The sequence below is a fragment of the Pseudophryne corroboree genome, chromosome 2, assembly GCF_028390025.1.
Source record: "Pseudophryne corroboree isolate aPseCor3 chromosome 2, aPseCor3.hap2, whole genome shotgun sequence".
Taxonomy (NCBI): domain Eukaryota; kingdom Metazoa; phylum Chordata; class Amphibia; order Anura; family Myobatrachidae; genus Pseudophryne; species Pseudophryne corroboree.
Genome location: NC_086445.1, coordinates 379685929 through 379708013, shown reverse-complemented (window position 1 = coordinate 379708013; position 22085 = coordinate 379685929). Strand labels below are relative to the sequence as shown.

The 22085-nt window shown below is 39.2% G+C and overlaps 1 protein-coding gene across 3 annotated transcripts in view; it reads right to left on the bottom strand.

Moving 5' to 3' along the window:
* Nucleotides 1–22085, bottom strand: part of PCCA (propionyl-CoA carboxylase subunit alpha) — a 972421-nt gene that overhangs the window by 17346 nt on the left and 932990 nt on the right. For all 3 annotated transcript variants that reach the window (XM_063953234.1, XM_063953233.1, XM_063953232.1), the window contains one exon: nt 11858–11998. In XM_063953234.1, coding sequence (XP_063809304.1) covers nt 11858–11998 — 141 coding nt within the window. The remainder of the gene's footprint in view (nt 1–11857; nt 11999–22085) is intronic.

The window sequence follows — 22085 nt, the reverse complement described above, 5'->3', positions numbered from 1 at the left end:
TATGAATGATTTTATGTTTAGGGCACACCAGTGACCTTGGGTATGAAGCAGGCAATACCATGGATCACAGAAAATGTTGGTGGCAGTAAAGTATCAGAAATGCTATATATATACATTTTTTATTTATTGCAGAATTAACCTTTAATAGGAACAGTGCTAGGAGCACAGGTACATAATAAAGTTTCCCAACCGAGGCCGGACAAAATTAGGTGTCCTGATGGCACCATTCTAGGAACACTTCTGATACTTTGGGGTCTATTTACTAAGCCCTGGATGGAGATAAAGTGGACGGGATTAAAGTACCAACCAACCAGCTCCGAACTTTCAATTTTCAAACCCAGCCTGTAACATGGCAATTAGGAACTGATTGGCTGCCACTTTATCTCCATCCAAGGCTTAGTAAATAGACCCCTATATTAGGGATAGCTTATAAGAAGGATAATTGGGGCAGCTTCCCAAAGCATCCTTTGTGTGCAAATACGTATCTGCAGAAATGTTTTCCTTGCAAAACAAGCAGGCTACCAAGGCTTTAGAGCAGTTTTTCTGCCATGTACCAATCAATCCGCAGATAAACTGAAAGGCCTCATAAGGAGCTTACTTCTGTCAGGAAACAGGGTTAGACCCAGGCTTGAGGTCAGTACGATGCAATCATGCAGTGACCGGGAGCTGGGCACACACAGCGGCAGGGGGAGATGGAACAAATACCCAGCATTTTGTTTCAGGCTTGTTTCCAATTCCCTCTCCTGTATGATACAACCAAAGCTCACGTTTCAGACTGTCTCAGTAGGTTTTATACCTGGTTTTAGAAGTTCTCTACCTACAAAACAGAAAATGTCTACCAACTCTATGTAACTAAAAGCTGAATCAAATAAAAAAAAAATCTTTAGACAATACTGCCATATATGAATAACACTACATAGCAAATAAAAAAACAAAAACAAAACAACAATTAGGGTTGCTGCCTTTATTATTTTTTTTTTTTTAACTAGTCTACAGATATACGATGGGCCTTGTCTGTGTGAATGACTGTCTTTGAGTGTACATACTGTACTTCATATTATGAGTTTACCATGTAAGCCTGTGTACTACCTTATGTATACCGCTGTTTGTTCCGGACAAGTGTCTAAATAAAACCGCAAAAGCAGTGCTGGAAAGAGATGTGTCTATTGATAAGATTAGCACTGTAATAATCTACCACTGGGTTTCTGAGGCCCAGGGGTAATTGACAGGCCAGGGAATATACAATTATCTGTGGCCCTATTTCCACCCTACAATAAGTAGAGCAACCTTTCAGCCAGCTATTTGTGTTGGTGGGACCATAAGGCAACTTGAAAGATAACCACCAATAAGTGGTTTTTAGTTAATCTGTAATATTTATACACTTGCCAACCCTCGAGTATTTTCAAAATAACTAAACTACCAATTACACAACATGACACATGATAGATTACTTTGTACTATGTCTCACTACAGTGAATATAACATTGTTTTAATCATACTGTATATGATGGAAACAGGGCTGGACTGGCCCACAGGGGAAACCCCGTTGGGACCCACTGCCTGGGGCCTTACCTTCTCCAGAGATCAGGTTCCAGACTGTACACTGAAATTATACATTGTACATTTGTTACCTTATGCTGCACAGGACTGTGGTGTATTTACTACAGTGCATTAATCCATACCTCCCAACTGTCCCAACTGTCCAGTGCCGCTGTCCCACCCGAGGGTTGCAGTGTCCTGCGGGCGGGGTGGCAGATTGGGAGAGCCAGTGATCATGGCTGCTCTGCAAAAGCAGTCAGTGATCACTAAATAGGTGCCATGCGCATCTATCAGTGCAGGGAGTGGAGCCGGGGATTGCCCAGCAGCTCATGGAGCGCTGGGCATGCACCATAAATGATGAAAAATGGGTATCGCAGCGCTGGGCTCCGCCCCCTCCACCAGATGTTCCGCCCCTCTACTGAGGCCCCACCCCCTTTCCGAATGTGCCAGAGCCGCGGCATGTCCCGACTCTGTCCATTCCAAAGTTGGGAGGTATGATTAATTTGGTACATTATCATGCATGCACTAGCAATATTTACTGTATATATTCATCAAGGGGCCCAGACAATGCACTCGAATGGTTAGCCAAATCTCTGGAGACTGACCACCCCCCCAGATATAGGCCCCTGCAAACGCATCCCCCCGTGGGTCCTTCATGCCCCAATCCGACACTGGCTGGAAGTGAAAAGATGCATTAAAAGTGACTTCAGCAATTAGGTGTGTCACTGCATTGGGAATAGACAGGGTGAGCACTGACAGAAAAGTTGCACAGAGGTGCAGTAAAAAAAACTGTGCAAATCCCCTCTCCATTTTCTGCATGATACAACCCATCTAGATATCCCTCATAAATAAAATACAATTAAGTGAAAAGGAGCAAGGTATTGTACATATATGAAAAATAACTGATGAAACCATGCTTAAATAAAAAATGAAAAAATAATTGTCTTTTCATTAATGCAATATGACTAAACATAAGGAACCACAGCTCTTCCTAGAGACAGCAGAGGTAAAAGGAACACATTCTGACACAGAGCACAACGCAAGTCTCTTACACTTTAAACTGCAATTATTTACGTCAGAAAGTTTGGAGGTGTGCCACTTTTACAGTTGGCGCACACACACTTCATTCCCAATCCAGTGATTTTATTCACTCTTCTCCTTCATTAAATCAATATTAAAGACCATGAAGGACTTGGAGGCCACTGCCTTGAATATAATGACAACTGAGAAGCTCTCTGTCCCCCTGCGCTCAGGCATGCTGGCTGTGAGAATCTCCCCGTCTGTAAGAAGAAGAAAAGGGGATCACACACTGTGTGATCAGGGGAATTTATTGTTTAGAGTCTGATTTCTAGTCCCTTCACAGGAAGTATACAAAAATGAAAAACATAACTTTTTCTTTTTAAAAAAAAATTAATTGCATTTGAATTCGGCATAATTGCTACTTTCCTGAAACTCAGCTAGGAAGGCGCTACAGCCTCTATTCTTGGGAATACACAATTCTCTGTGTCACCAATTTGGCCCTAGTGTAGGAGAAAGCACATATCCAGATATACAAAACGTGATGCATAAATGTGGCAGCTACCACACAATTCATAACCAAACCTACAGTTCATCATTATGTGCATCTGCAGACTGGGGAGCTAATTAATGTTTTTAGTCACCTACTATCCCTCTAGGGTGGTCATTCTGAGTTGTTCGCTCGCTAGCTGCTTTTAGCAGCATTGCAAACGCTAGGCCGCCGCCCTCTGGGAGTGTATCTTAGTTTAGCAGAATAGCGAACGTAAGATTAGCAGAATTGCTACTAAATAATTCCTTGCAGTTTCTGAGTAGCTCCAGACCTACTCCTAGATTGCAATCACCTCAGTCCGTTTAGTTCCTGCTTTGATGTCACACACACGCCCTGCGTTCGGCCAGCCACTCCTGCGTTTTTACCTGGCACGCCTGCGTTTTTTAGCACACTCCCGTAAAACGCTCAGTTACCACCCAGAAACGCCCCTTTCTTGTCAATTACTCACCGATCAGCAGTGCGATTGAAAAGCGCCGCACGAAGAACAGCAAAACTGCAGTTTTTAGTTAAATAACTAAGCGCATGCGCGCTGCGTACCATGCGCATTTAGCAGCAAATCGCAGCATAGCGAAAATCGGCAACGAGCGAACAACTCGGAATGACCACCTAGATGTCTAGTGTGGCATCTGGACACGGTCTGCGGCCACGTCATTCACTACAAAAGTATTGGACCTACAGGGCTTCCATAGCCATAGGACCCATACAGTTATCATCAATGAAACCAGGGCTGAGAGAACTTGTGTAACTTACAGTGCAATGGCAAAACACCATCTCAAAATCACTGCACTGACCTGCCTGTTGAAACTGAAGGAGGACAAGCAGCAGAACAGAACTTTTTACTACACATGTATCTCACAAGCATCCACAGTGGAGAAAATGGAGCAGGAGGGGGTATGAGGAGACAGGAGGTAGATATATAGAAAGATATAAATACAATCCGAACCTTTGCTTACTCAGTCTCCGAGTGCCATTCTTTTGTATGGTGGATATATATATATATATATATATGAAAAATGCAGAGGGGGTGAATACTTTAGCAAGGCTCTGTACGTATGTATGTATATATATATATATATATATATACACACAGTATATATATGTGTGTGTGTGTGTATATATATATATATATATATATATATACACAGCATATATATATATATATATATATTTATATATATTTATTTTGTTGCCTCACAACCTGGAATTAAAATGGATTGTTTGAAGGTTGGCATCATTTAATTCACAGAACATGCCTACAACCTTGAAGATATTCTTTTTTTATTGTGAAGCAAACAAATAGGGAAAATAACAGAAAACCTCAGTGTTCATAACTATTCACCCCCCTAAAGTCAGTACTTTGTAGAGCCACCTTTTGCGGCAATTACTGCTGTAAGTCGCTTTGGTTAAGTCTCTATGAGCTTGCCACATCTTGCCACTGGGATTTTTGCCCATTCTTTAAGGCAAAACTGCTCCAGCTCCTTCATGTTGGATGGTTTCCGCTTGTGAACAGCAATCTTCAAGTCTGACCACAGATTCTCAATTGAATAGAGATTTGGGCTTTGACTAGGCCATTCCAACACATTTAAATGTTTCCCCTTAAACCACTCGAATGTTGCTTTAGCAGTATTCTTCGGGTCATTGTCCTGCTGGAAGGTGAACCTCCATCCCAGTCTCAAATCACAGGCAGACTGAAACAGGTTTTGCTCAAGAATATCCCTGTATTTAGCACCATCCCTCGACTCAAAACAGTTTCCCAGTCCTTGCTGCTGAAAAACATCCCCACAGCATGATGCTGGCTCCACCATGTTTTACTGTGGGGATGGTGTTCTTGTGGTGATGGGATGTGTTGGGGATGGTGTTCTTGTGGTGATGGGATGTGTTGGGTTTGCGCCAGACATACCGTTTTCCTTGGTGGCCGAAAAGTTACATTTTAGTCTCATCTGGCCAGAACATCTTCCTCCATACATTTGGGGAGTCGTCCACATGACTTTTGGCAAACTCAAAACGTGCTTTCTTATATTTAGCACTAAGTAATGGGTTTTTTCCTGGCCACTCTTCCATAAAGCTCAGCTCTATGGAGTGTACGGCTTATTGTGGTCACTTGCACAGATACACCAGTCTCTGCTGTGGAACTCTGCAGCTCCTTCAGGGTTCCCTTTGGTCTCTGTGCTGCATCTGTGATTAATGCCCTCCTTGCCCGGTCTGTGAGTTTTGGTGGCTGGCCCTCTCTTGGCAGGTTTGTTGTGGTACCATGTTCTTTCCATTTTAAGATGATGGATTTGATGGTGCTCCGGGGGATCATCAAACATTTGGATATTTTTTTACAACCCAACCCTGACTTGTACTTCTGAACAACTTTGTCGCTGACTTATTTGGAGAGCTCCTTGGTCTTCATGGTGTGATACCTCTTACTTGGTGGTGTTGCAGCCTCTGGGCCTTTCAGAAAAGATGTGTTTATACTGACAGATCATGTGACACTTAGATTGCACACAGGTGGACTTCATTTCACTAATTATGTGACTTCTGAAGGTAATTGGTTGCACCAGAACTTTTGAGGGGCTTCATAGCAAAGGGGGTGAATACATATGCACATGCCCATTTGCATCCGGAGAATATTCACAGCACTTTTTTTCCACATTTTGATATGTTGCAGCCTTATTCCAAAATTGAATAAATTAATTTTTTCCCTCAAAATTCTACACACAATACCCTATAATGACAATGTGAAAAAAGTTTTTTTTTGAGATTTTTGCAAATTTATTAAAAATAAAATACTAAGAAATTACATGTACATAAGTATTCACAGCCTTTGCTCAATACTTTGTTGATGCACCTTTGACAGCAATTACAGCCTCAAGTCTTTTTGAATATGATGCCACAAGCTTGGCTCACCTATCTTTGGGCAGTTTCGCCCATTCCTCTTTGCAGCACCTCTCAAGCTCAATCAGGTTGGATGGGAGGCGTTGGTGCACTGCCATTTTCAGTTCTCTCCAGAGATGTTCAATCGGATTCAAGTCTGGGCTCTGGCTGGGCCACTCAAGGACATTCACAGAGTTGTCCTGAAGCCATTCCTTTGATATCTTGGCTGTGTGCTTAGGGTCGTTGTCCTGCTGAAAGATGAACTGTCACCCCAGTCTGAGGTCAAGAGTGCTCTGGAGCAGGTTTTCATCCAAGATGTCTCTGTACATTGCTGCATTCATCTTTCCCTCTATCCTGACTGGTCTCCCAGTTCCTGCTGCTGAAATACATCCCCACAGCATGATGCTACCACCACCATGCTTCACTGTAGGGATGGTATTGGCCTGGTGATAAGCGGTGTCTGGTTTCCTCTAAACATGACACCTGGCATTCACGCCAAAGAGTTCAATCAGACAAGAGAATTTTGTTTCTCAGGGTCTGAGAGTCCTTCAGGTGCATTTTGGCAAACTGCAGGCAGGCTGCCATGTGCTTTTTACTAAGGAGTGGCTTCCATCTGGCCACTCTACCATACAGGCCTGATTGGTGGATTGCTGCAGAGATGTTTGTCCTTCTGGAAGGTTCTCCTCTCTCCACAGAGGAATGCTGTAGCTCTGACAGAGTGACCATCAGGTTCTTGGTCACCTGCCTGACTAGGGCCCTTCTCAGTTTAGACGGCCGGCCAGCTCTAGGAAGAGTCCTGGTGGTTCCAAACTTCTTCCATTTATGGATAATGGAGGCCACTGTGCTCATTGAGACCTTCAAAGCAGCAGATATTTTTCTGTACCCTTCCCCAGATTTGTGCCTCGAGACAATCCTGTCTTGGAGGTCTATAGATAATTCCTTTGACTTCATGCTTGGTTTGTGCACTGTCAAGTGTGGGACCTTATATAGACAGGTGTGTGACTTTCCAAATCATGTCCAATCAACTGAATTTACAGCAGATGGACTCCAATTAAGCTGTAGGCACATCTCAAGAATGATCAGTGGAAACAGGATCAATTTTGAGCTTCATGGCAAAGGCTATGAATACTTATGAGCATGTGATTTCTTCGTTTTTTATTTCTAATAAATTTGCAAAAAATCTAAAAAAAAAAAACCTTTTTACACGTTGTCATTATGGGGTATTGTGTTTAGAATTTGGAGGGAAAAAATGAATTTATTCCATTGTGGAATAAGGCTGTAACATAACAAAATGTGGAAAAAGTGCAGCGCTGTGAATACTTTCCTAATGCACTGTGTGTGTATATATATATATATATATATATATTTATATATATAGATGTACAGATATATATATATATATATATATATATACAGTCCAATTGCCCGGCGCTACAAAACTAACAGTGATTACCTGCTGCGGTGCCCTCTTAAGCTTGTGTAAGCAATTTGTAGATGCAGTATTTAAGCGGCACATGGTGCTACACATAACATCAATCCATGGGTCACACAATATACAGCTAAAAGCCCTCTCCTGACCAGTAAAGCGAAAAAATGGTGGCCTATGGTTAACAGCGACAGTGATTTACCACTGCTCGAGAACTCAAGACTATTACCTAGCTTTACTAGAGATAGGAATTCAAAAGATTGCTTGGTTAAGCTAGATATCACCGGATTGCATAGTAAAAAACCTCAACACTTCTTAAGCAGAAAAAATGGCTGTTATAAATGCCTGGGGTGTGTCACATGTAGGGCATTACTAGCAGGGAGTACCTTTGGACACCCCCATACAGGCAAAAGATTTACCATCAGACATGCAGTTACGTGTAGCACCATGTTTGTTGTATATATGCTGACCTGCCCATGTGGGCTAGCATATATAGGCTAAACACAACGACTATTTAAAGAGCACATGGTGCAGCATAGAACAGCTATTATACATGCTTTGGAGAAATTTTGGAGAATTTGGAGAAAATTTGAGAATGCTTCTTTATTATATTATATTGATACTGTTGGCGCTTGATATACTGTGTCACCATTAATTGCTTCTATATATTTGTGTGTCTTTAAATGTGGTTTCAAATGCATTGTAGCTATATGTTACTGTTTATGCTGTTGCTAAGCGACCGCTGACAGGATGCGGCTCGGCTGTGGGAAGCGGCCTGATGACGCCACGGACTCCGCGACACTGAGTTCAGATGCGGGCCCCGGGAATGGCGCAGGTGGTGTCCACCAGGTGAGTAGCTGACGGTCATTGATTGCTTATTGGTGTTGGTATAAATATATGTATGTATGTATTGGTTTTATTCATGCTGTCCCTGACGACGGGGTAGAGCACCAAAACGTAGGCTCTCAATAAAGGACTTTTATTTTCATTAAACTTCAGCCTGGTGAGTGCCGCTTAAATACTGTAATATATATAAATATATATATATATATATATATATATATATATATATATATATATATACACAGGCTAGCAACCGGCACTCTCACTTCCAACATCACCTGCCGCGGTGCCCATTAAGTGTATGAACAGTTCAGCCGAATCATGGCACTCTGCGGTCTCATTCAATCAATAAAACACAGCTCCAGGAAGCTTGTAGCGACGTTTCGGCTTTAATAGCCTTTGTCAAGCATAATAACCAACACAATTTGACAATCATAAGTGCTCAATTTAAATACCCTTACCTCTCTCCACGACGCCACGGACTCCCTCCCATATCCGGCCGCGTCACTCCGACTTCCGGGTGCACCGCTCCGCTCACACCGCCTCCAGTCACTGCGCGTTGTCCATGGACACGATCGCTGTGGACAGTACAGGAGGGCCAGCGTTTCCGGCAACGTTTGTGTGTCACCATGACAACGCGCAGCGATTGGAGGCGGTGTGAGCGGAGCGGTGCACCCGGAAGTCGGAGTGACGCGGCCGGATACGGGAGGGAGTCCGTGGCGTCGTGGAGAGAGGTAAGGGTATTTAAATTGAACACTTATGATTGTCAAATTGTGTTGGTTATTATGCATGACAAAGGCTATTAAAGCCGAAACGTCGCTACAAGCTTCCTGGAGCTGTGTTTTATTGGTTGAATGAGACCGCAGAGTGCCATGATACGGCTGAACTATATATATATATATATATATATAGAGAGAGAGAGAGAGCGCGAGCGCGAGAGAGAGAGAGCGAGAGAGAGAGAGAGAACGAAAGAAAAGAACATATAAAGGAAAAGGAAGAAGAGAAAATTGTGGATAGGATGCAAGGGGATGTGGAGATAGAATAGAGCAAGATGAAGGGAGAATATACATGAACAACATACCAACCCACCATATGATTCATTAATTCAGAACTAAAATTATATCATCCATGAAAGGATTAGCAATGATTCAAATAATGTGAGTATAAAATAGTGTATAATTGAAATTATATAAAGATAATGAATAACACCTTTGACAAAAAAAGTACACAATAGAAAGCTATCACTCATTCATGATGATGTAACGTCCATGGAAATGCTGCAACTACATTTTGTGTTTCATATATGCATGCTTAATAATTAGGGCAACATTTTACACTAGAGATAAAGTGCCACTATGAATCTGTTCAGTATAGGCTCTGTATAAGTGAATAAAGTTCAATAAATATTATGTAAAAAAATCTAAATTCATAAGACTCTGTGACCAATATGTACATCACATCCTGTACCTTGCACATTCACTATTAAAAAAGACAGTCTATTTATATTAAGAATAAATTATTAAGGGTAACACCACCTTAGGTTGGCATTTTATGGAGAGAGACCTTGATGCTTGACAAACAGGCTCCACAAACAGGTATTATCACCAGTGATAACTATTAATATACAGGGCAATGTAAAAATAGTCCCTTTCCTTGTCAATAATGCCCATCTTCTCCAGTAAAAGGGTTTTTTGCCCTTTTGTTCTATCCCTGAAATGGATTGGCTGCTGCTTCATAGTCAATGCTGTGTACTCGCCCCGCCAACAAAATTTGGATGTAATTTATCTGGCAGACACTAAACTGTACGATGTGAGAGTTATGGATACATGTCCTTATGAGAAGTTTCCCCATTCTGCTTGACCGATTTCTCCTGAATGTGATATGTGTCATATGCTCTAGCTATCACAGTACATTGCAGTTTAGGTACAGAGAAGGAACTGCTTTTAGCCTACCCTACCTCAACTTGTTAGCATACAGGACAATATCACAAACAATAATTCATGTACAAAATAAACTTTACTATGTAATGTTACATTATATAAAAAGTTCACAGTAACAGTTTGGTCACAAAAATATATATTTTTTTAAAACTTTTAATTTTCTGAACTATATATATTTTTAATAAACTGTGAAAGTGCATTTTATTTAGACTGAATTAAGTTGCTGTAGTTGAACTAATAACTTCTCTTGGTGTTATTTTATTGATGACCTTGTATACGAAATAGTGAAACAATACAAAAGTAAGAGGCCAATCTAGGCTGCTGTGAAAATTCCGATCATTTAATATCCTTTCCTTTAAGACAGCTTTGTGTCTGTTCTGAACATATTTGAATTCTTTCACTGTAAATAGAATGAATTCATCCCCCTTCCCTTGAAGTACTTCCTCATATTTCCCGAGAGCATCCAACCCTCTAGTTTCAGAAGGTGACCTCTTGCTTCCCTCCTGTACCTCATTGAAACCTTTGATATATTTGAACTGTTATATTATTATTTTAAACATATCCTTTTTCCTTTCACTGGGGAAAAAAAAACAGTCTTGCCTCAATGTACTTTGTTTCAATATTTCATAAATAAAGATTGATAACTAAATAAATGACAGTATATCAATTGTCAGACCTACAATGTGAAATCAGTAAGTCAACATTACATGTAAGTGCCATGGGCAGTATACTGAGATGTTTAGCAAGGCAGACAGGATTATTACACCCCAAAGGGCCAAATTATTACTCTCTCACATTGACATACTGTTTGTTTAAAGTTTATTTGCAAACCGTTTTTAAATATATTTAATTTGACATATTTACATGCAGACACTAACAAATTTTTGGACACAAAACAGCTCAAACTCGGATGATGAAATAATAGTAATAAAAGTAGTAAAGGTGTAAAGAAAAAAAGAGAAGGGAAAATGAACAAAATAAATTTCATGCAAAATCCTTTTTTTAGTGATGTAATATTTTCAAGAACTATTGATCTTGTATAAGACTTAAAAATAACAAGTCTAGAACCCTAGACAACAAATTCACTCAGAAATCTCGGTGCCATGATAAGTGTATTGTTTTTAGGTAACGCTTCAAAGGTAGAGAAGGTTCATTTTAAGGTGTGTGGAAGTAGGACTAGGTGAGAATTAATAGCTATCATTTAAGGATGAAGCATTTTTGGAAAATTAGTTAATTATATACAATCAAAGAGCATCACAAAGATGCTACAGTAGTAATAAGCAAAAGTAAAACTATGGATTACAGTAGTAGTAGTTTCTGAAAAATTTGATAAAACAGGACATTTTTGGGGAAAACCACTATAGTGTTTCACTATTTTATTCTACTAATAAAATGTATTCCGCATAGGAAGTTCTGCCCATTCTATTTTTGCTAGTGTAGGCTTCTTTTAAGGAGTAATGCCTTTCTTGACACATACTCGTACCTTATTCTCAGGTACAGTATGACCTACTCAATAAAGGACACAAATGTCCAAATAGGGCACGAAGTATATCAGACTATATGTAATCTCGAGATATTGTGTACCTTACAATGAACTGCTTAAAATATATTAAAAAAGGGATTCCAAATAAAAAGAAATGAATAATCCCAGTACTTTTACTTCTGATATATGGGAGCACTTACCATGTCGCCAGGCTTAACAGACACAGCGACCACTGTTCCCGGCATTGGTGATCTCAGGATGCTACTGGTGTCCTCTTCTACCTTCTCTGGCATGTACTTGCTCAACTCTGCTGCTTGCCTTGTCAACACTTGCAGTTTGTACTTAAAATTAACAAAATAAATTAACCAATTAGACTTAATTTACACAAGATAACCAGTCATATCATGCCAATATACCCATTATGGGATTAACAAGGGTAATGTATTTACTGCTGGTTTTTAATTATATTTACAGATATCAGCAAACAGATTTGAAGAAGCACAGAAAATAGTGTGATGGAAATTACTTGTTTTGTCCGCAGGGGGTCATTAGTATAAAATATTAAAATATTTTTACCAATAATGTGTCATCATATTTTTTACCAATAATGTGTCATCATATTAAGTTCTCTACACATTTTAGCATTTTCAATAAGGTTGCATTATTTTGTTTTTAAATATTTATGACAAATAAATAAATAAATAAATATAAAACAATTAATAAATTAATAAATGGTATAGAGTATGTATTACTATGGTTCATAAGCTAGTTTATCACCATTTCTCCCCATGCACTGGTGATAATTAATCAAGAATGTATTTTACATACAGTACACTGTTCTTACATGGCCTGAAATTCATATATAATAAAGTAAATAATAATAGTAGTAGCAGTATCATCATTATTTAATAAATAATACGTGAAGATCCACTTTCAAACCAGCTGTCTAAAAATAATTAACATAAGCAATTGGTGACATTGTGATATATTACAAAATAAACGGGAATTTATTTGCGAAACTAATGCTCATTCCTTTTATCAGGTTTGTTTTTGGCTTCTACCTGCTGGTCTTTCTTGCAGCAATTCAGAAGAGGAACGATCATGTTACAAGGCATGGATAATCTGCAGACTGCGAACCATCCAGTCAGCCACCAGTAGATGGCAGTAAGTCTCTTTGAGTAGTAACATTGGTTGGCTCATGATCGTCAGTGAACAAAATGATAGAAGTCAACGTCAAGCAGTTTACACACACACACACACACACACACACACACACACACACACACGTTTACATTTCTGTGATGTTTAGGTATTTGAAAATCTGTTAGGCAATGGCAAGGTGCTGTACTATACTTGTATGCCAAGGAATAGAACAGAATCATGCACCATTTACTTTCTTTTTACCAATTATAGCTACATATGACATGAATTAATCAATAAATCTTAGTACTGTACATTTTTAATTAACTTCAGGTGAGCCAACTATGTACAATTCACCTCCACAACAAATGACACACAATATGCAGAATACCACCAGTTGTTAACACTTTGTCATGTCACTCACCTGCATATTAGTACAAGGGCTAGAACATGTTTATATTTAGCACAGATATAATATACATGGAGAGATCTACACTAATTGTCAGGACAGCAATGTCATGTGACACTTTTTTATGAAATAAACCTTCCGATGTGTCAAATTTTTTCCTCGGTTACTTTTTAGACTTTTATTTAAAGTCAAACATGGGTAATCTCTAGTGAAGCCGTTAGGATTTGGTAACGTATTACTTGTCCAATTTCACTAATCTGACAGTCTGAATAATAACACCATCTTCTGCATGTATTTTTCCCTCTCTTGAGTGTGTGTTTTGCAATCAAGAAATACAAGTGTCTGCCAGTTTCTGAAGGATATGATCCTTAAGTGAAATTACAGTGCAAATAAAAGCTTTTCGCTCCAATTAAAATTTTCCTGACTCATAAGTGGCAGGGGAGAAAAGCAAGCAGAGTGCATTTCCCTGTCAATCTAATAAACATTTGGTGCAGAGGGGCTATTTATCAAAGATAAATTGTTCTTAAAAGTCCCTCATTAAACCTAAGGGGGGGGGGGTAGGAATATAATTACAGAAAATTGCACTGTTTTGGGATCTCTGGATGTCGCCTGAATTCCGCTTGTTATATGAAAATCAAAAATGTACAGAAAAAAGTAAAAAAAATATATATTTTGCTCTGCAGTCTGGAACAAGTTTAATACATTTCGTTGACTAAGAAGAAGAGAATGGCGCCATTAGCTTACACTTAGGAAAACTCCATGGTTATATAAACCGTCCTGTGGATCTTTATTTTATCCACAGCAGTTTAAAATTAAAACTACACATTTAAAACTAGTTTCTAAATCACAACATAAACACAATGTACATATATTATTCAATAAGTACAGTAAATTACAACAAAAGAAAAGAAAAATACAAAGTTGTAAATAAATACAAGGTAGTTAATTTATGGTCATTTTAAAAATCATTGGTGTCTGCTCTCTTGTATGCTTATCTTTATTCTCTTTATCTTGACTTTAAATGAAAATACATAAAATAGTTACATTTAGGAGTTGCAAATATTATGCAGTTCTAAGACCGTTAAAAAGCCCCAAAATTAAATGAACATTAAAAATAGGAGAGAGAAAAATAATAAGTTCGGAAAAAAATAGACCAAAAAACAGTAGAAGCACCAAAGTGTAAGAGGTAAAGATGATGTCACACACAAAATGTGACGTTTATTTATCATGAGCGATTTGCCTTGTTATTTTGCGTTTACAATTTGCTGCTGAAAGCCGCTACTCTGGACAGTCTCACCGCTGTAGCCATCATGCAACTACTACAGATAGCAACTATATTTTACATTCTATTGAGATCAATGCTACTTGACAATTACTAGTATATAGAAGAGCAAAGATGGTGCTGGTAAGCAGTATTATGTAGTTGTTGTTGCACTCTGAATGACAAACCTAAGTATTGTGAGTACGCACAAACACAACTCACAAACATTTATATATGTATATATTTATTCTTTGATGTAAAGCGTAATAAAGCACTGAAAAGTTGAAGTTGATAGCGCTGTCCTGAGTCCTTTTTTTACATCTGGGTTGCCTCTGTCCACCTATCTATCTATCTATCTATCTATCTATCTATCTATCTATCTATCTATCTATCTATCTATCTATCTATTAGTACAAATTAATCTCATCATAACACATTTTCCATTCAAACAAATGGTTCTCTTTCTACATTAGGCACACACATTTATTTATGCACATATATGGATTGATAGTTTGATGGATGCACATGTACCAGTCTCTAGGAGCTTAGTAACTCATTTCTTATATTTCCTGTGATCACAGCCACATCTTCTTGCCTTAACTGTAGAAAAACTGTTTTTTAAATTTTTCATCCTTTTTTGTTATTCATATTTGGAATATAATTATAATTGAAAAGTAACACTTTAGAGTATGCAGAACTGAATCTTAGCATGTATGAGTTTATTATAGTCTGTAGATTGTGTGTTCCTCTCACATGAGCAATCTATAAATACCACCACGAAAAAAAGTCTTCATATTTTGTTATTATGCATTGGAGTTTATGAATAATAAAGAGTGTACTTGTAGAATGGTGTCACACAAACACATTACAAAAGTGTTTGCGTACATAGGACTTAATCACTCCCTTGGTGACATGTTGACGTGAATTTTGAATGCCCCTCCTCTGTCAAATGGGAATGCTGCATGCAATGTTTTCAGATCTTAATTGCTCCTGCATAGCAGAGGAAGAGCGTTGCACCTTTAGTTCATCCTATCACCACAGGGGTGATTAAGCGCTAGCACGTTTCTTTCTTTAGGGATACTACTTTGCATAGAAACTGCGAGAATATAAATGACACTGCAATTAATGTTCTTACTTAATTGATGCTTACAAAATAATTTAAGACTAACATGCTCACTTACATTTATGTGAGGTAAGAGGTCCTACATGCAAGTCAGTGTATGCTATACTGTATATTATTATTATTAACAGTTTCTTATATAGCGCAGCAAACTCCGTTGCGCTTTACAACTGGTGTATATATATATATATATATATATATATATATATATATAAAACGTTGGCATCCATGACATAGTAACTATCTTTCTTAAATAGTTTAGGTATCAAAGATATTTGGTAAGTGTAACAACATATTTAATTGCATGTTCCTTATCATACCCCTTTCAAAGAGAGAAAGGGATTTGCTGGGCCAGCTGGTCAAAATTGTCAGGGATTCGACTCTTATCACGACCAGGGTTGAAGTCCTGGCAATTATGGCCCTGGTGAACTCTTTCACACAGAGAAAAGATCCGAGTTAAGCCGGCTTGCTCTGGCAAACTTCTTGGTCCAAATGCTTGCCCCGGCATTTTCATCTCTTGTGTGAAAGGGGGTACTGAGCTGGGACTGGGATCCAACCCGTTTTACAAAAGCTGAGAGAAACCAGGGTCCAAAAACTGGCTTCTGTCTGAAAGTAGTATCACTGAGCCAACTTTTGCCCACTTTCATATTAGTTTGACTTCCAGTCTGTCTTCAGTATGGACATAAGCAGATTTTTCTCTAAAGGCAATATCTCAGTCCATGGATTTTTCCTTCAAATGTGTGATTTAAGTTTAAACCCATACCAAAGCCATTTATAGGTAAATTGGACAGGTCAGAAACTAGGGGGTATGGATGACAGAAGCCTATATTGCACAGTGCACCTTTAGTTCCCCCTCCTATCTTTCTAGGATGACTGGCATATTAGCTGGTTACAGTGGTGCTGAGGGGGGAGGGGGAGAATACTAATTGCCCAGGCCTGATAAAGCAACCCCCCCCCCCCCCCTTACCTGTCAGCTTCCTTTTACTTGTCCCCAGCCTGGTCTGCATTGAGTGTAGGGTAGGAATGGCCATCGATGACTAAAAATCATCTATGGTATATGGAGATGTAGAATTTCCCATCGATGGGGAGAACCAGATGGTTCCCCACCATCGATGATACACGGACACCAAATATTTTTTTTTTCAAGGTGTAAGGACACGGAGCTTAGCTTCGCCCCTCAACACTCCCATGAAGCTCTGCCCCCGGGCTCTCATTGGCCCGCAACATATTGAATAGTAAAGCAGGGGTGACCATCAGTGGGTGAAACCATCAATGGTTCCCTTGCAGATGGTTTCACACCATCGATGTTACCTACCCATCAATGGTACCATCAATGGGTAATCCACCGATGGTCATTCCTCGTGTAGGGAGGCTGCTGCCTCAGCAGGGGCCTCATCTGTGCATACTGGGAGGGAGGGCTGGGGGGAGTTAGCGACCGCACTGAACACTCACCCCGCCTGATCTTCTCCTGGATGGAGTGCACAACGAACCCCCCTATAGAGCGCGCGCTGCATCATAAATACTATTTATAATTGGCCATACCTCCTTACATTAGGCCACACCACCCCATTACCTGGGCCCAGCCACACTGTCTGTGGCCATGTCTGGTTATACAGTACCTTGTTCAATGTGTACCAAATGTGGCACAAAATAACAAAACAAAAACTATGATCTGTAGTCTTGCAGCCAGCAAAACATCAATAGATACAGCTATAATAAATTTAAATCATATCCTTACCTTTAAATGTCAATTGCATCTACGAAGATTGGGTTTATTTAAATACAACCTGGGTCCAGGTTAAAGCTCACACCAGTAAGCTCCGCATGCTACACTTGCAAATATTTTGGCGTAACATGCTACTGAAATCTAAGTGTAAAGGCATTTCCATATGATATAATAAAAAACAAACGAAAAAAAAAAAACCCCACAACATCACATACATAAAAAGTTTGCTGACTTGGATTTAAAGATGTTTAAATTAGAATTTATCTGGGTGAGGAGATGGTGGCTTAAGTTTATGGACTAATTAAATGGTTTTGTTTTGGTCTTGAACTAGGATCTGGGCAGCCTGGATAAATGTTCAGTCTTACTGCGTGACTCGTCTATATCCCCTAGCATATTCCCTGATAAATAGAAAACATCTGTCTAATATGTACCCAGTCAGAGGGTAGACTGCACTATCCATAGCCAGTAGGTAGAAGGGTAAGTCACCCTAACTAGAAAATTACTAACACTTTTGTAATGCTGCCTAAATTAATCTTAACATTTTTACTCTCTCTAAATATACAGACGCACCAATACTGCAGATGATTATATTAAATTATACCCACATTATCAGGTAATTAAGAATTCCCATAACATAGCACACATCACCCAACAAAAGCCCAAAGACTTCTTAATACATTTTTGCGCAGCGCAAAGTGATGTCACTGCTGCACATCCAGTGATCAGTTAGGTCCTATGTTTCCTTATAGCGTCATACACAGGCTGCTGCATCTAGCTGCTGAGAACGGAAACTGATAATGTGCAGCATTATAGCAGATAGAACACAAATTAGTCATTTTCCTTATCTGCAGCCACATCAGTCCCTTGAAAGCAGACATGCAGGGAGAACAGATACAATAACACCAGCCAGAACACGACTAATGCAAGATAACAAAAGCACCCAAGGGCCAAAACACAATGTCATTAAAGTTGTAAATGCTTTCTAGTTTTATATATTTAGCAGTGGAAGGTAATGCTGTGCTACTGAAAGAGCCATTCATCCATCACCCCCAGCCACACAACCTGGGATAAAAGCAGTGTAAGATGCAGTATTCTGCTCTGGTAGTCCGCTTGAGTCACCTAAGCAATAAACACATCCGCACACAAACATTGAATGTGAAAGCTTGTAGACGTCATTCTTTTGGAATAACAAGCAAAATGAACAAGGTAAATGATCAGTTAGCTGCTAGGAGGCCGTGTGAGCCACACGGCAGTGTACATCTGCACTCACTAGGCTAGCCTGTTAGCATAATGCTTTGACAACTCCATCAGCGCAGTCTCAAGGTAGCTGTCAATCAGGATGCATCATTTAATTCAACAGCACTCAGAGGATTTTCCCCTGCAACCCACATGACAGCACAGCTACAGCTCTATTTATATCCAGCAGCCAGTGGTGTTTGCATTGCTGCTGTAATTATAGGAAGACAAGAAAAAAGCATGCAACAGGCAGCAATGTCATCTGGATTGTGTTTCTCTTTGCTGTGATACCATGCAATGTGCGATCTCACTTCACAGTCATGACAAAAGCGCTATTTTGTCCCCCATCTCTGTTCAGACAGCACTTCATTTGCAGCTATCTATAATTAGATTAATGGTGTAGTGCAGTACAAAGCGGGCCCACTTCACATCAGATAACATATGAATTAGGACAAACACTTATTTCAATTCCAGGCAGAGAAAGCAGTGACTAGGGTATTTAGCATACCCTTTATGGCGGAATGAGATGTTAATTGTGTACCATTACCTCTAAACTGCTTGCTTGTTGTATAAATCACTGTGCTAATTGATGCAGAGATAGAAATGTAGCCACAGGCAAGAAAGCAATGGAATGAGAGAGCTGGAGATGGTGGATAAAGGATTATCGTATAAAACCAGATGGAGAGGAGGCTCTTTTGAAACCTTTGCATACTGCCCAAAAGCAGCACTTCTGAAAAGTACACAGAAACTGTTGTACTGGAGTGTGGAGGACAAGAGAAGGAATGACATGGCACTTTAGATCTGAAATACCCTTGTGTAGAGAAAAATAAGAGGGATCTTACATGTCTGCTGATGATGTTAAAGAAATGAGCGCACAACCTCCATTTGCCATGCAGTATAATGATAGAGCTCTTCAAAAGTCAGATGTTGGAACGGTTTCCCAGAAATCGCAAAATACTCCACATTTTAAAAAGTAGTTATTGCATTGGTGCTACTAAAGGTAATGGAATGTACATATCTATACCCCCACCACCACCACCACCATCAACACAAAAATTGGTAACTGACTGTCTGTCTTCTACTTCTGGTATCTAATGAGACTTGTGGACAATGAACCCTATCTCTTAAAGAGATGTTTTTGTAGTCTGCCCAGTATCTCCTTCATTCTTAATTTTAAGCTCTTGGGTCTTAAAGTCCTCATTTTAAATCTTGATTTTTGTTTTATTCAATCATCTGCCTTAAATCTTGAGTATGTTCAAGTTGATACCTTGTTTACATTTGTTACTAACGTATTGTTAGCTTTTACGAAGGTAACAATTCACCGTCACATTGTTTGGTGTACTATTTGATGTGCTTCAGAATCAATAAAAAACATTAAAAAAAAGATAAAAGAATGAAGGCACTTTACCACATTCACAAACAGAGGTGCACAAATTAAAATGCAGATCATGATTATACTACTAAGTCAGTATACCAACAGAAATCATTAACACTATGGGCATCTAGGGTTGTTAGAATACTGTACCAGTAACAATAGGATATACAAACAGTCATACAACTGAGATATTTCAAACACAATTGTAAGAAGGAAAAATTAAATGCCTTAATTATCCCTAAGTGGGCATCAACAAAAATATACAGGAAGCACTTCAATTTGGTCTACCAAAGGGATACTTATATAAGCAGTGCCCTTTCCTGTTTATCTCGCTGTTATGCTGAGTGACTGCCTGCACAAAACAATACAGCTACAATGGCTTCAGTTATAATTACTATGTGGTAGCTATCACTACATGTGGCACAATATCACACATTGTAAGTGCTACACATACAGTACAAGAAAGGTGCACATTTATTAAGAGGGTTATAGATAAGGCACATGTTACAGTGTACTGGGGTGCTACTGAGAGTCTGCTCTTTAGGACACATTAGCAGGGTTGATTAAAGACAAAGTAAACTAATTTTAAATCAATCAATCACTGTCTCAAGTTCCACATTAACAGGCATATTGGATGAAATGTACTGTACCCAACACACTTCTTCCCATGCAGTATGCAATAGTAGCAAAGAGCACTTTGAATCCATCCATTTGTGTTCGGGAAATATGATATTCACAAGTCATAAGTATGAGAAATGGTTTAAAAAAAAAAATCCCCAAAATTATTCCGCCTTCTCCCCAAAATAAATTTTCACTTTAAAATGTGTAAAAGATAATCTGACAGTAATAACAGACTACTAAGTGTTTCTGTTCATATTCTCTAATAAAGCCTGAACACTTGGGTAGCAGCCAGTATTTGCAGTGGTTTCAGCCTGTTTACAGCCAGTGCAGTGAACTCTTTGATGTGTATACCAGCATTAGTGGACCTGGGTCAGGGGAGAGATGCACAAACACTACCAGGGACCTTTGATTGTCTTCATTTATGGCAAAATTACTGACACCTGTAAGTCTCTGGAGGAGGAACAGCAACATGATTCCACAATCCGCATATCTGGTAACCTCAACACAGGCTTCATGTAATGCAACAGCAGAATGCAAATGAGAGCAAGGCTCATTGAACTTAAAATGTGTACTAATTTCAATGCCTGGATGTGATAAAGAAACTTGCTGCTTGATTGCTTTCACTTAACCCCTTGTAGCGTTTCTCTCTTGTGTAGCGTGGTGGAAGAAAGGGACACAGGTCATGCTGTCCCCTGGGTTTGAAATGTCATGTAAGTTCAGCGGTTTAGGTTCTGGTCAGCACACTAATGAGGCCCACGGATAATCCTTTTTAGAAGCCATACTAGTGTCTAAACTGAAACACAGTCTATCTGGGCAACCAAGGGGACCAATGTAAACAAATGGCAGCAGAATAAATACTCATACAACTCCCAAATGTGCAGCCAATTGTCAAGAATGGAAATCTATAGCAGGCAACAAAAAAAGCTAGTAAGCCTGTGTTCCAACCTAGCTCCAAATCATCAATCACTTTCTAGGCCTTTAAGAACTAGTCCATTACAGCCCGGAGCTAAAGGCTAACGCTCTCGTCACTTGCATGTCAGCAGTGCCAGTGTTAACAAGGGAAAATATATGGCTTGTGCTATTCTGCTCTGGTCCCCCTGCCTTTAATTGAAAAAGGCAGTTAAACACACGGTAAATCATTCAGTTAGCTGAGCTGTTTAATAACATATAATTGATAATGTCAATATGTCACTTCGATGTAATGCATCACTGTCACCACTTTTTAAGAAAGTCAACAACATGTTGAAAATGGATTTTTGTACTTGTCATTTGATCTAAATCCTATGTGATTAACATAGCCCCAATGTTTCCTGTAGTGCAGTACAGTTAACTTTCCGGTTACTTATTTCTTCACTTGTTCCACATAATGCTTAGTGAGTATTGAAATATGTAACATGACAAAAAGCCTGGAATGGTGAAATTCTTCTTACACAACTATCTAAAAAAACCATCAGAAATAAGGAGATACAATATGAGATTGAAGATATCAAATAATTTACATCAGAAAAAAAGCAAAATCATGAAAACATTAGCATTAAAC